The following is a 16,313-nucleotide window of genomic DNA, read 5'->3' on the forward strand; positions in this document are numbered from 1 at the left end:
TAATTCAGTGGGGTCCTAATTTTGTGCTCTCCATGTCACTATTATTTAGAGGTTATATTCACATAAAATTAGGAGATTATTAATTTTCTCTCAAGAACAAGAGACTTCTAAAAAATTTTACAAGCAGACAACATAATTACCTACATAGAAAGGATAAATAGATCAATATAAAAACAATTAGAAGATTTACTCACCACAAAATCAATAGCTTTTTTACATAATAGCCAATTAGAATAGCCAATTAGTATATAAAATTAAAATATCCTATTTAAAAAAATAAAACAACATACATACAAATGTAGCAAAATATGTATAAAACCTCCAAAAGATTTTGAAATTCAGAGCAAAACATAAATATCAAGGTTACAATTTCCAAATTAATCTATAAATACAATGATCAAAATCCCAACAGGTGACATATGCATGAATCATAAAATATTCATGAATGGCATACTATACAGTAGTTTAAGTGAATTACAATGCTGTCTATTTAACATGGATAAACCTCAAACAATACCTAGTGAAATAAAACTGTATAATGATACTCATAATACTGTTAATATTTCTAAAACCTATTAAATATTAATGAATAAATATTTATGGATCCATAAACCAAGTATAAAGACATTCAAGTGTAATAGTTTCTGAATTCATGATAATGGAGAAAGAGACCAGGGAGGAGAACTCTTGGGGCCTTAACTATTTCTATAATATCTTTTTTAAAAAGCTAAAAATCAAAATAGAGATATAAATCTTGATAAAATGCCAGGCTTATAACCTTGGTTTATCGTGTTTAATTTACAATTTATCTTTTAAATAATATTCTCAACTTTTCTAATTGTGTCACTGTGTATTTGGCAAATATTTATCTACTACGTACTAGGAACTGTTTTAGGTAGTAATTACGCATTTGTGACCAGGGCAAAGATCTTTCCCTTATGGAGCTTATATTTTGGTGGGAGAAACTATTATACGTTGCAACATCAGAAGTGCTTGAAGAAAAATAAAACAGGGTAAGAACTCCAGCCCCATTTCCTGTTGCCCCAGCTACTTTAATTAATAGCACAAGTAGTTCCCCATAGGGACTTAGGGACTTAGTGGAGAGAGGTTGCTGATCATCATACTGCTTTCCTTTTTAACTCTTAATCAGATACAATAATGTTCGTGTTCTTCTCTTTCCTCTTATGAAACTCAGGTCAATTGACTTATTTTTTTAGACTCTGGCTATAATTGAAAAGCTTTCTTTCTAGCGTTAATATTTTTCTCTCATTATTGCTAGTGTCTTATTCTGTTTTAACACCATATTGCATAGAACTTGGGTCATTGCTAATACCCACATCCCCAAACTCCCAAGACTTTCATAATTAAAGGGTTGTCATGAGCATCTCTGAGCTGGCACAAAGCAAATTTTAGACTCTATAGGCATCTATTCAAAGAATTTGAATCTCTTTGAATCTTTTTGAATCCATAATTTCCCTGAAAATATAGTAACTTTCCCCTGTAGCTGTTATATTACAAGAAAGAATACTTTTGTGTGGTAGTCAGGTAGTCAATACCAACACTCACTACAACCCAACAGCTCCGGTCTTAGGCTCTATTGGCTGAAATATGTATTAATTTTTCTGGGCTTTTGAAGTTTTGAAAATTACTTTTTATTTACACATGAGGAAAAACTGGCTGGATTAAAATTCTAGGATCATATACTGTCTCCCTCATAACTAGGTATTGTGTAATTTTTTTCTTGAATTTTAGGAGGAAAAATACAGGGCTGCTAGAATCTTCTTCCTTTTCTTCTTGGATATTTGTTATATACTTAGACATTTTGCCCTTTATCTGTAAACATTTCATCCAGATACATGCTGGTATAGTTTATACTTTTCTAATTTTTCTGAAATGGAATTCTTCTAAAAATTAAACTTTTAGCTCAAGAAATTTTGTTGTGACTAATTTTAAAAATCCTGATTTATTTAGGAATACTGTTTTCAGAGAGAAGCTTTCTCCAGTGAGTTCTGAAGATAGTATCTTTTCCTTGTTCTATAGAATTTTTGTTTCAGATGCCCTTTATTGGGTTTTATATGTTCACTCATCCTCAAATGAGATGTATTTAGACATAGATTTTTCAATGTGTATGTGACCTGGATTAACCTTAGCCACTTTTTAAATTTTTCGTGGGTACATGAGATGTTTTGATACAGGCATGCAATGTGAAATAAGCACATCCTGGGGAAGGGGACATCTATCTCCTCAAGCATTTATCCTTTTACTTACAATCCAGTTATACTCTTCAAGTTATTTAAAAATGTACCACTAAGTTGTTATTGACTATAGTCACCCTATTGTACTATCAAAAAGAGGGTCTGTCTTCTTAACTTCCTTTGGTTACTGATAGATGCATTGGTCTGAAGCCAGGGCTGTGGGGATGCATAGTCCCATGACTGACTGACTTCATCTGAACTAACTTGGCTCCCATTACTATATTTATTTACCTCAGTGATCACCAAGAAGAAAACATCCTGATGCTCTCATCCTTCAAGATGTATTATTCCCTAGTCTCTTCCTGCTTATAATGCCTGGTGGGAATACACACTGCCATATGGAGAATCTTTTTTTACCTCCACCTCTCTCTGCTCGATAGTCATGTTTGCTAGTAATTGTGGTGCATGAATAGATTTGAGAGATGCTGATAGGTCAAGTCAAATAGATAATGACTGTCTACATCTGAAACAGTTACCAGGCATTAGTTGGGGTTGAAAGTCGTTTTGTTTATTTTTCCCCAACTGCTGTGTGTTTCCAGGTGGAAACAAGTAACAGTGGCTGGCCAAATCCACATGCTACCTACTGCCCAAGTTCTTCTCTTGTTTGACAATCTAACCAATTCTGTGGATTCCAAAAGACAAGCTAGTTTGTCAGTGGAAAGAATCCAGAACTGAAAAATAAGACCTACCACTAATATTGCCCCCTTTATTGAAACATGTTCAAAATACTAAGCCTCAACTTCTTCATGTCTAAAACAAAAAGACTGGATCAAATGATTTCCAAGGCTCCCTTTAGCCCTAAAATTCTTCCATCTAAATATGTTTGAATCCTAAACTATTTAAAGTTAGGATACCTAAATTCCCAAGGCAATTCTAAAAGATAATTAACCAACATGGTGACTTACCTCATGGATTTCTTACTAACCTCTCATCAATTTCTCAGCAACACACTTCAGCAAACTGTAGCCATGGAGACTCACTTAATATAAAGTAGTAGATGTAAGCTTTTTCAATCAGCAGTAAGTTTAAAGTCCAGAAAGCCATGAAAATAGGAAGTCCTAGGAAACAAAGTTAATTTAAGTATGTCTACATAATTCCTGTGAAGTTTGTGACATATACCAATATTACAGTCAGTGATACACTGCATTTCAACAGTGGTCCCATAAGATTATAATAACATAACACCACACATGTTTGTGGTAATGATGGTGTAAATAAGCCTGCTGTACTGCCAGTCATAAAAAGTATAGCAATATAATTATGTACAGTTAGAAAAGACTCAAGTTAAAAAAAATTTTTTTAAATGATGTTGAGGATTCTGACCCTGTGTAGGCCTGGGCTAATAGTTTAACAACAACAGCAACAAAAGCTTTTAAGTAAAAAAAATCTTTAAAATAGAAAAAATTTTACAGCATAAGGTTATAAAGAAAGATGACGTTTTTATACATCTTGAGCTATGTGTTACTATGAAAGAGTCAAAAGGTTAAAAAATAGTTTACAAAGTAAAAGGTTACAGAAAGGTAAGTTTATTATTGAAGAAAATCTTTTATAATGTAGCCTAAGTGTTTAGAGAGTCTGCAGGGGGTACAATAATGTCTTAGGCCTTCATATTCACTCATCACTCAGGCATTGACTCAGCCAGGGCAACTTTCAATCCCACAAGCTCCATTCATGGTAAGGGCCCAATATAGGTGTCTTTGTTTTATGTTTTATACTATATCTTCTCTATGTTTAGCTATGTTTAGATACACAAATACAGGTGTTACAACTGCTTACACTATTCAGTACAGTAACATACTGTAAAGGTTTGTAGCCTAGGAACAATAAACTATACCCTACCACTTAGAAGTGTCATAGGCTGTACCACCTAGGTTTGTGTAAGTACACTTGATGATGTTCTCACAGTGAAGAAATCACCTAACACATTTTTCAGAATTTATGCCCGTCATTAAGTGACATGTGACTGTAGAGTTTAGTGAAGTGAAAATGCAAAATAAATGTTAGAAAATCTTAAGATAGCTAGGTCCTATATAAAAGTAATTTTTTTAATCTTTTGTTTCATATCCTGTCTTTTAGTGTAGCCATATTTTAAATGCCATTAAAACTAAACCAGGTCAAAATTTGCTTTTTTGTCTTTGATGTAAAAAAAGAAAAAAGTGGAGGGGCACGGAGGAGAGATATGGGGAGAAGCTGTTCAATGAGCATCAGAGCACAGTATATACTATATCTTATAAGTTAGAGATCTGAAGTCAAATGTCAGCTTTGCTCTTTATTGACTTAAACAAGCAACTAACATCTGAATCCCAGTCTTACCATCTGTAAAATGTAAACAGTACCTTACAAGATCTCATACCTGAAGCACTTAGCACAATGCCTGGCATACATAGGTAATAAAAAATTGTAGCCATTATTGTTGTCACTGCCATGAATTCTTCCAAATATATATTAAATAACATGGAAATAATGAGCAAAGACCAGGGAAGAAAGCACTGGAATGGATGAGAGAGGAAAAAAAGCTTAAGTCATTCATTGTCCATTTATTCATCATCTACCATTTGGATGATGCCTAATGACTTACAGAACTGAATGTGGAGGTAGGTCATTCCAATCCAGAGTCCTGGACCTGAAGATGGAGGAGCTATGGGGCAGATGAGCCTGATATTTAATGGTGATATTGCCAGAGTGGTTGACCTTCATAAATAATCTACCTCTTTGTTTTGTGGGGCCCAGCAAAGGTGCCAGATTCAAATTTGTCAGAAACCTAAGCAATTGGTTAACTTATAGGGGTCATTTGAGAAGCTGTAATGTGTTTTCTATATCATGTTTCATATAGGTCATTACCAATTAAAAGCATTATATGAGTAGTCATTATTAAATGTGTGAGACTGTTCATTCCCTCACATAGCATACTAAAATTATGGTAGGTGAGAGATTCCAGTAACGTGCTTATTAATCCCGTGTTATAATGACAGTAAGCAGGAATTTTTAATCCTCAAAAGCTGCTCTTCTGAAGAGAAGTTCAAATAAAGCAGACAATGAGCTCTTTGAGCTTCCTGCCCTCTGTCAGTGTATGCTCACAAGGGCACTACTCATTCTTGAAGTATTCATGACCCAATAATGTTAGTGACAAAGGGCATGTTGCAGACACACAGATGGTTATTTCACATGTAGTCTAATCCCTATGGATTTAGAATAAGCAAGACTATATAACAGGCAAAGCCTCTCATTAAATTTTTCTGAATTGCTCACTAAAACTTTGTTGAATAAAGAATATGATGTTAGATTATTTCCATATTCAAATCCATAGGAAATGGAAATATAGGCTGCCTTTTTGAGCAAATAACTAGTCGATTGAGATATCCTGTGTTCAACTTCATAGTGCTTTGGTTCAATTTCATTTTTACCCTGGGATAGACAATTGACAAATTTCACTGTACACATCATATTCAAGGACATAGTAAAGCAAATCTTCCGAATGTGAGGTAAAATATGTGGCACAATATAACACACATGTAACTCACATATGACTGAATTAAGCAGCTTTTAGAGTTTCAGTACCAAAAGCATTAAATGAATCAACGGAAGTATATGTATAGTTCTTTTCACAGTAATACAGGACTATGAAAATAACGGGAGCCAAACTGTGCAAAGTAATCTGGATAACTTACGGAAAAAGTTAAAATTCCACTGTGACTTTTAAAGACATTTTGTCAAAAAACAAAACCAAAAACCTCTTACTGTCAATTATAAACATACAGGGAAATTTAAAATACAGTAAAAATATTTGTCTAATGAGTTTTATTGTAAAAGTCTTCTTAAGAGTAGTTTAAACAGTGTTTGCCTCTTTCTTCTCATGGTATAGTAAGGGGCAAGCAGCTTTTCTATGCCTTGGAAATGGATCCAAACTTAGGACTACGACAATCCACCAGCATTGTAATCCTTTCAGTTTTTTATGTCATCACCTACCTGAGAGATCCTTAAATGTGAGCTTTTCTCCATGTAAATTTTGCTAAGATATCTGTATCTTTCTCCTCACTTACGTCAATAAGCCCAACTTCAGTAACCTCCTTGGATGCTTATCTAGAATCTCTCCAATGGCAGCAGTGTCAACATTCCAAGGGTCAGTAATTGCTTAGATTAACTCATTTGCGCTGTATGCATGTTTCACTCTAGCATTATCCCTTATCCTTTCTTTGCTGCACTTTCATGTTTCCTGGCCAAGTCCATCTTTTGATTATCCAGGTTTGTAAAATAATCACATGGTCATGTTTCCTGGCCAAGTCCATCTTTTGATTATCCAGGTTTGTAAAATAATCACATGGGTTTGTAACTGCGAAACAAAGTGGCCACACTTTGTTGTCTGTGTGTGAACAGGAACACAGTGACCAATCACCTGCTTTGAAAGAAGAGACTGGCCACTAATGATATGTATCTGCTATCCACACAGTGATGAGTGGACTACAGGATTAGCTTGTGAAGTTTGCCCTTCATGCAATTACACACATTTAATATCCCATGGTAACTGAAATTTGAAATGGTCAGAGGACACTAATGTTGTTTAAACTGTGGAAGCAACTACTGTCAGCCTATTTAATCAACAAATATTTAATTGTCCATGTAATGCACATCAAAGCATTGTATTGTGTGATTGAGAAGTATGGATTATTAATAATAAAGGCATTCTGTTAAGGAGAAAAATCTGCATAATTAACTGTAATACTAGCTATAGCATGTGTACTAGAGAGTGGTATAAACATAGGGCCATGAAAGCAGAATCATTCAGTTTCAAAGTGAAAATTCTAAATAGCATGACTATTAGGCAGTAAGAGCAATGATAATCAATACTTTCTAGCCCATTGTTTCTAACCCACAATTGTCAGAAAATTTATGTTCCTCATTGCACTTTATAGGGTTGTACTACCTTACACAGCCAGTTCTCAAGACTATGTTTGACCTAATTGAAGAGTAAATTTTGTCTTAGAAAAGGAAATATGTATTTTGAGAGTCTAGTAAATGTTTCCACCCAGGAGGTTTCAGAAAAGTGTTCAGGCACTGCTGAGTACATAAGCAAGATTTTTAAATCCTCTGCCCCTGACGTCAATACAACCCTCAATAACTGATTAAAAAACACACACACAGGTAGGGTGTATAAATGGAAGACTGCAGACAAGCAATTTGAGAAAGGAAAAACTTACATTGTATGCGTTTAGAGTCCCTTCTTAAAGGTTTTAGGCACATTTCCTTAGATGTTACTTGTTTTAAAACAGCATAAGTCTTCCTTCATAACTAAGGACACCAAAACTCACATATCGCCCTACTTAGAATGTTATGGCCAGGTGCAGTACTTTGGGATCTCCTAATCCAGGTTCATACTGTATTAGTTACTCGTGCTGCTAGAAAATTACTCATTTCTTAAGGTTTCATTCTGCTCACATTAAGGCTTTGGTTCTATTCTCGGCCGGGCATGGCAGCTCACACCCATAATTCCAGCACTTTGGGAGGCCCAGGCATGGCGGTCCATACTTCTAGTCCCAGGTACTTGGGAAGCTGAGGTGGGAGAATCACCTGAGCCCTACAAGTCGAGCCTAGAGTGAGCTGTGATTGCACCACTGCACTCCAGCTTGAGCAACAGAGCAAGACCCTGTCTCAAAAAAAAAAAAAACCTCTCTCCCAAAAGCAGGCTATAATCATGCCTTCAGTAGTACAAAGAGTAAAAGATAAAGGTATGACCTCCTCTCATGACTTCTTTCTCCTGGTGGTAGTCTCCCTGGTGTCGGGGGGAGGAAGGAAAGAAAAAAGATGACTCCATCTGTACTTCAGTGGTGAGGGGTCATTGTCTATTTCGTTAGTGTGAAGGGTTGTTCTAAAATTCTTATGTCCAAAGTGACCACTTTCTGTCTTCCAGTCCTTTTATCATCAAATGGCTGTGCCAAGGAGAGAGGCCCTTGTGGTGAATTGCCTCATCTCAGCAGGTTCTCTTGAAAGGTTTTGGCCCAAATCTTGATGATTCTCTCAAGATAGAAACTGAAAGTCTTTCAGAATCTTTTGTTCCGGGCTTTCAGCATTAGCCTTCATTTTTATGAAAATAAGATCTTTATTAATCTAATACATTGCAAAAGTTACAGTCTCTATGGTAGAAATTAAAACTCCACATAACTTTGACAAAAATACTATGCTTTTAAAAACTATACTGTAAACTTTTGTAGCATAATAATTCATTATAGTTTATAATAGCAAGGAATTAAACAATTGAAATATGGTTAAATTATATATTCATTATAATGGATTAAATGTCAAACATTAACGTTTTATTTTCCAAGCATGTAGTCGTTGAACATGTACTTTGTAGTGGCAGCTTTATCTACACTGAACTGGAATGACCTCCATGATACATTTTTAGGTGAAAAGATAAAGGCCTGGTAACAAATAGCTAGAGCATGTGCTTCAGTTTGGGGAAAAATGTGTATGTTCATAAAAGATATGTTAATGTGAATATAGTAAGAGGTTGGTGTTATCCTCATTTTACAAATAAGAAAACAGAAGCTTAAGAAAATAGAATCACAGAATCAGCGGTGACATACTGTGATTTGAATTCATGTTTATCTGAACCCAAATCACAGGCCCTTTCCAACACAGTAAGTTTAACCCCTGACTAATCTTTTCCAGGAGACAGTTGACTTTTTAAAATGCTATCGGTACACCTTATAAATAAATTGTTGTAATATATTTGCATGTGGGGCTCCCCTGGCCAACTATGAGTTTCATGAAGGCAGGGACCCTAACAAAGCTACCTTTCTGTTCCCAGTGCTCCGGTATGGCACATTGTGGAAAAGCTCTTAAAGTAATAAAAAGCAATGGTGCATCCTTGTGTGCAAGAAATGAATATAACTTCATTAAGTGGCTAGTAAATCAACCCTAGTTCTTTAAACTATCATAATAGTAACAGAATGTCTTAGGATTTCTGCAGGCCCAATGACATTTTAGTTCAATGGGGTAATTATTACATCCAAGCTTCCAACTTGCATTTCATACTTAAGTGAATATTTATCATCACCTATTATGCACTATTAATGGAAAGAACTATTCATTTCCAATAATACATTTTATGTTTCTTATGCATAGAATGAAATTGTCCATTATTAATGAGTCTGAAAGCTCAGGCCAGTAAGCCTCTGCTTATTTTCAGGTCGTTCCTCCAAAGATGCCGTGGGTCAGATATCTGTTCATGTGGACATCACTGCCACCCCAGGAACGGGAGATCATAAAGTCACTGTAAAAGGTATACTTCTGGTCTAGATAAATCAAAACAGCCTTCTAAACTTCTGCAGCAGTACTGATATCAGCAATGTAACTTTTGTTGCATTTAAAAAAACTGCATAATTATTTTAGGGCATGCACAAACTTTCCTAATGAAACCCAAACTTTTGATTAAAAATAGAAAAATATCAATGGCACTAATGTTTAGCATGCATTATTCAAAATATATAAATACACTGATTGATTAAATATCCAAACTTACTTTATCAGATATTTATTTTGTGGTTGGTGCCATGATATTCTTTGAACACTTGCACTTTAAATATTAAGTCAGTATGTTCTTACTATTCACAAAACCTACTGCTTTTTCTATATGATTTCCAACAACTGGCTTAGAGTTCTTTACAATGAGTGGCTCAATTTGTTGGTTTTACATTGTAAAAACAGCCTGAATGCAGGGGTAATTTCAAAGATGAAATTAAAGGATTAGCATTTTGTTAACAATACGCTCGTTCTATTTTTATATTAGTCACTTCAATACCCACTTTGAGCAAAACTAGGGCTGCCCAATATATTTCAGAATTACATTACATATTGTATCTTTACATCATAAAAGTAAAATAGCTATATTTTAGAATAGATTATATACAGTAGTATATACTGTCAATTTCCTTAAATATTTTTGAAAAATGTTGCCAACATGTGAAAGTTTAATGAATATTTTGCAGTAGTGATTTTAATTATAAGACACTTCGCTTGAGGATGAGCAAAGATATTTACACATGAGAATGTTCATTTAGTATTTTTTTATGACGACTGAAATTTAAAAACAGCTATAATATCTAACAAACAAGTGACTGGCTAAATATAGGATGAAATAGCCACAGAGCAAAATATTATTAGCAGTTGACAAAATATATAATGAATTAGAAAATTAGCCATGATAGACTTAAAAAAAAAAGCTATTTATAAGATTGCAACACATTATAATATCATTTTGTATATAAAGTAACTAAATATTGAAAGCATACAATCCAAAATATTGTCATTGACTGGTAAATTTATAGATTTTTATCTATTTCCTGATGAGCATATCTTAATGTTCAATACGAACAATACCATGTTTTTACCAAGAGGAGGAGAGTGCTAACTTTTCATTAGTAACAGATATCATTTTAACTGCAGCTAACTAACTTTTCACCAAAGCTACACAGCTTCAAGCTGAAAGCTCCATCAGGTGTGCCTTCCAGAAAGAAAATTGTATTTTATTGTTTTGGAGTACAGTGTCTTGTCAGTGGAGTTAGGGCACTATTATTAAGTTTTGGCTTCATAAATCACTTTTAAAATTTCACTCTAAATTTCCACACATCTGTTTGCTAAAATGTGATATTTCCTTTTTTTTAGTGATTGCTATTAATGACCTAAACTGGCAGACCACGGCAATGTTCCGCCCCTTTGTGGAAGTTTGTATACTGGGACCCAACCTTGGAGACAAGAAGAGAAAGCAAGGCACAAAAACAAAAAGCAACACATGGTCACCAAAGTACAATGAAACATTTCAGTTGTAAGTCATAAACCCACCTTACTTATTCCACCAGGCAATAGTTACTGTACAGCTGACCTTACTGAGGGATTTGGAGTGGGAAGGGCTAAGGAAAATGAAGAAGGCTCTGTTTTTAGTTCCCTTCCATTCATTCAATATCTGTTCAGTGCCTGCCACGTATCAGCCAATGTTATAGTCATTAGGTGTATATATCATAGGAGGTGTCTGAATGAATCTTTTGCAGTGCACTCATATAAGTTACTTTCTACAGATGAGGAGTGTATGATAAAGTCACAAATATTTGTCATATGGCATTAAATACAATATGCAGAACTATGTGGTAAGTGCTATGACTAGCTGCTTTGCCTGGGAGGTCAGGGAAGCCTCTCTGAGCATGTGACTTTTAAACTGAAACCTGTCCAAATAAAAAGCCAGACATGGAAGAGCAGAACATTTCAGACAAAGTGAAATAGCTAGTACAAGGACTCTAAGGCAACAGCAAGTCTGGGATATTTAAGAAGCAGCACATCATAGATAAAGGAGTGAGATCCAAGTGAGGCCAAGGTACAGATAGTGTGTCACATAGGGCTTTTCAATTCTAAGTTCAATAGGTGGTCCACTGAAGGGTTTTCAAATGAAGAGATGAGATTTACATCTTTATTTTGTTTGCTGTGTACAGAAATAATTATACGGTGGCAAGACCAAATATGTAAAGATCAGTTAGAAGGCTATTGCAATAGTCCAGGCAATAGCTACTAGTGACTAACTGGATCCTAGTAGGGAGATAGATGGAGAAGATTCTGTATCATGTGTGGAAAGTAGATTCTTGCCATAGGCTGGAGGTAGAACATGAAAGAGTAATTCCCGAGAACACTCAGTTTAGAGTAATTCAAAAAGTGGTTAAGAGTAGAGAAATTTGAGTAATCATGGGAACTGGGGCTAATAGTAACCAGGCTATTACCATACTTATGCCTGAAAAGAGGAGAGAAAGAGTCATTACTAAAATTAGGAAACTGAAAACTTGATGTATGCTTGAAATGTATTATTGAAATACACTATTAATGGAACTATTCATTTCTTTTCAGTTTGATGTATACATTTCAAGTATACATCAAGTTTGAAATGTATACTTGAATGTATACTTGCCTTGAAAGCAGCAGTGACATTCCATGAAGGGCAACAGCCTACTGGAGGCAGCCCCACAGGCAAAGAGCCAGGGAAATAAAGACTCTGACCTCACTCTCCTCACTGCCAACCTCTTGATGGGGTTCCCTTTTGGCCAAAATCTACCGGAAGCAAGAAGAAACCCTACTGAGATAGTCCCAACAGATGAGTTTTCTATTGCAAACAGCAGGTGGATCCACAGGGGGAAACTGGGTGATACCTGGCACTGAATAAAATCAAAGATGATCCCTAAGTTTTTGGCATGAGGAGTTCGGAAGATAGTAATTTACCAAGATGGAAGAAGAAATGATAAAAATGTTTTAAATCTATTAATTTGGTGATGCCTGTCAGACTCTCAAGAGATGTCATTTAATTAAATAAATATAAATAATCTAACCTAGGAATGGATACATAGAGAGGTTAAGAGGCCTAGGACAAAGCCCTAAGGATTTACACGCCAATACAGTCTCTTACAGGTTTTTTGTTCATGATTTCCTACAGTCATTTCAGCACTCTGCTCTGAATATTTCACCCTCTTATCATGTATTAAAACTGAAGTATCCTACTCTATCGAAAGGGTCCTAATAGATCACATTCCCTGCTAATAAACCAGCTTACAACATTTCACTATCTACTTCAACTTACTCAAAAACCTGGACCCAACTAAAGTTTCTTGTTAGATATAACACAGTGAGCTACTTAAAGGCAGCATTTTTAATTCATGAGATCTGATTCCCATCATATTTTGCTCTTCTACTCTTATCCCCTAGACTTCCATTTTCTTTCACATTATTTCAGATTCTCCCTAAAGTACAAAGTTTAGTTACCAATGTTTCCTGGAAATGAAAGTTTGACTCTGCAAAATGTTTCATCAGAAAAAAATCACCTGTAAAAGGAAGGAATTTGGAAGCTGGTACTGCTGAGGGCTAGATGTACATTCATTAGAAAATCAAGAATATGAGAATGAACAAAAATAAGGGGTGGAGGAAGACAGACTGTATCTACCATATCACCACTTGGCCTTGGCCTTCTTTATTATGTTGACACTAACAAGCTGTCTTAGGTGGTTGTTAGGAGAGGCCACACACTTGACAGGTCTAACTGTTACCATAGGAAAGAATCGGCATTGAATCACCAGGCTCTGCTGGAATTGATTTACTCTGGAGATTTGTATCCAATTTAGCATATTGTGAATAGTGCTTGATGGGCTGTGCAGTGTATTCCCCTGAGAAAAGACTCCTAGATATAATAGCTTATTCAGGATTTGGAGGTAAAGTGAGAGTAGTAACTGATATTGAAATGGCATATAAATTCTACCAAGAGGTACCCATTACCCTGGCCTAGCCCCCATGACCCCTTTCCAACTCCACCGCACCCACAATCAGGAGATTCTGCCTCGACTGATTAAGTGTAACATAGTATCTTAATTCCCTTTTTTTTCTGTCTTTTCTATCTAGGGAAAAAGTCATTTTAAAATTCGCTTTCTAAGCCAAATTTAAAGGGTTAAAATACACTGATATCCTATTTGCCAACATAATAATCAGATCCAATGTATACAATTTTCAGCAGTATTTGAGAACCATAAAGATGCCTAGTGGAAGTAAAGTTTTTGTTCAAAATTTGTATTTTTAATCCACACAGCATTCTCGGAAAGGAAAATCGACCAGGGGCTTATGAACTTCATCTCTCAGTTAAGGATTACTGCTTTGCCAGAGAAGATCGAATTATCGGAATGACAGTCATTCAGCTACAGAACATAGCAGAAAAGGGAAGCTATGGGGCATGGTATCCTCTTCTGAAAAGTATCTCTATGGATGAAACTGGTTTGACTATCCTTAGAATACTCTCTCAGAGGACCAGTGATGATGTGGCTAAAGAATTTGTAAGACTTAAATCTGAAACAAGATCTACTGAAGAGAGTGCTTGAAACAAACACTGCAAGCTAAATACATAACTATAATTGTTTGACTACTGCATGCATGTGCAAATACATGGGAATGTTTAGTTCACTACATTTCAATGTTTGCCAGTACTCACGTACGATGTCTACAAGGTATGTAAAAAACCTGCTGAACTTTTATACCAATTCTGGTCTTTGGGAAATAAGTGTTCCATGAAGTGCCAAAATTATGATGTAAAGTGAAATATCAAGAACACCTTTTAAAATGTTTATTTTGTTTCTTTACCAATTTCACATTCATTAAACATAATTTTTAAAAACTAGTCTTTTGAGTTTGCCCATCAGTTGTCTTTGTTAAATGAGATTATATTGCCCATAGATCAGAAAACATTTATTACTCAATTTCCATTTTATTTACTTACCTCATTATAGATGTCTTACAAATACCCTTTTCTACCATAACTAGAAATGCAGTCACTTCTAGAAAGCATTTGTAATTTTATAGTCGCAGATATTGTGATTTTTGCATACACATTAAAATAGAAAAGGTGGGAAATATTTTCTGCTGACCAGTTTCCAACCTTTCTGAAATATCACTGTGAAGAAATGCTGTTAAAGCAAACTTACATAAAGCAATGCTAGAGTTTGTTAACAATGTTTGATATATATTGACAAAACTTTGTTCTCTAAAACTGCCAAGATCACATCACATTTGTAAAAATGGTAAGTTGTCATATAGTGTTATGTCTTGGCTTTACCATATTTCATTCTTTAAAAAGTCAAGTCATTAATGGTTTGGAAATGGGATGGAAAGTTTACTGAAAATACCTGTAAGTAACTATATTGTTAATATCTTCCCTCTGACAGTTATGACTCTATAATCAGTTCAATGCTTTATTTTTAAAAATATTCAATGATTAGTATTGAATGCAGCATTACTATATATTGTACTGATGCCAGAAGTCATGTTTTCATCCACTTAGTGAAAAAATAGTAAAATTAAGTCGGAAGAAATTGCTTAAAATTTTGTAATTTGTATTTATAAGCCCCAAATGCATCAAATGCAGTAGGAGAACAATGTAATACAGCTTGGTACCTAAAAATATAGCTAAGTTGGTTTTTGAATATAAAACAGTTTATGAATATGTGCATTTTCTGTATTTTTATGATTTGACTTTTTAGAGTCTATGCCAAAATATATGGCTGTAAAACAGTACTTTGTAATTATAACTTATGGTCATAACTGTTAGTGGACTACTTACAGAAGCAGAAACAAGAGCCTGTTATGATTGTGCTTTGTGAACAAGCTGATCTAATACGTTAAGTACAGAAGTGCTTAGTATCATGACTGTCAGAACCATTCTGCTACTGAGTATGAAATCACAGACCAGTGAGGTGAGCTAATTCATGTTAAACTGTTAGGCCATTGCTTTGTTAATGACTCCTCTAAATGCATAGTGTGATGCGATCCTCTGGCATATGCTTTAATAAATGGATGTATATTGAGCACATGCAGCATTGTATTGTATCTTCTGCCTTTTTATTTCATTTATGCAATATCATCTCATTTAGGAATAAAAACTCCAGGCTCTTTTGACCATATGTAATAGTCTTCATATTATTTGGTTCTAACATCTCATTAAAAGTTTAGATGTCAGAATGGCTATTATTAAAAAGTCAAAAAATAACAGATGCTGGCAAGGTTGTGAAGAAAAATGTTTGTTTGTTTATACACTGCTGGTGGGAGTGTAAATTACTTCAATTATTGTGAAAAGCAGTGTGGTGATTCCTCAAAGACCTACAAACAGAATTACCATTCGACTAAGCAATCTCATTACTGAGTACACAGCCAAAGGAATATCAAACATTCTACCGTAAACACATATGCACGTATATGTCCACTGCAGCACTATTCACAATAGCAAACACATGGAACCATCCTAAATGCCCATCAACAGTAGACCAGATAAAGAAAATGTGGTACATATACACCGTGGAATACTATGCAGGCATAAAAAGAATGAGACCATGTCCTTCACAGTGACATGGATGGAGCTGGAGGCCATTATCTGAAGCAAACTAACACAGGAATAGAAAACAAAATACTACATGTTATCACTTACAAGTGGAAGCTAAACGATGAGGACACATGGACACTAAGGGGGCAACAACAGACACTGTGGCCTACTTGAGG

At 35.0% G+C, this 16,313-nt stretch overlaps 1 protein-coding gene across 1 annotated transcript in view; it reads left to right on the plus strand.

Moving 5' to 3' along the window:
* The window catches only part of UNC13C (unc-13 homolog C), a 645,800-nt gene extending 630,079 nt beyond the window's left edge, over nt 1–15,721 (plus strand). The window contains exons 30-32 of the mRNA XM_008953183.6: nt 9,442–9,534; nt 10,917–11,076; nt 13,861–15,721. Of these exons, the coding sequence (XP_008951431.4) occupies nt 9,442–9,534; nt 10,917–11,076; nt 13,861–14,146 (539 nt within the window). The 3' untranslated portion in view covers nt 14,147–15,721. The remainder of the gene's footprint in view (nt 1–9,441; nt 9,535–10,916; nt 11,077–13,860) is intronic.
* Nucleotides 15,722–16,313: the final 592 nt, after the last annotated feature.

This window comes from Pan paniscus, chromosome 16, assembly GCF_029289425.2.
Source record: "Pan paniscus chromosome 16, NHGRI_mPanPan1-v2.0_pri, whole genome shotgun sequence".
Taxonomy (NCBI): Eukaryota; Metazoa; Chordata; class Mammalia; order Primates; family Hominidae; genus Pan; species Pan paniscus.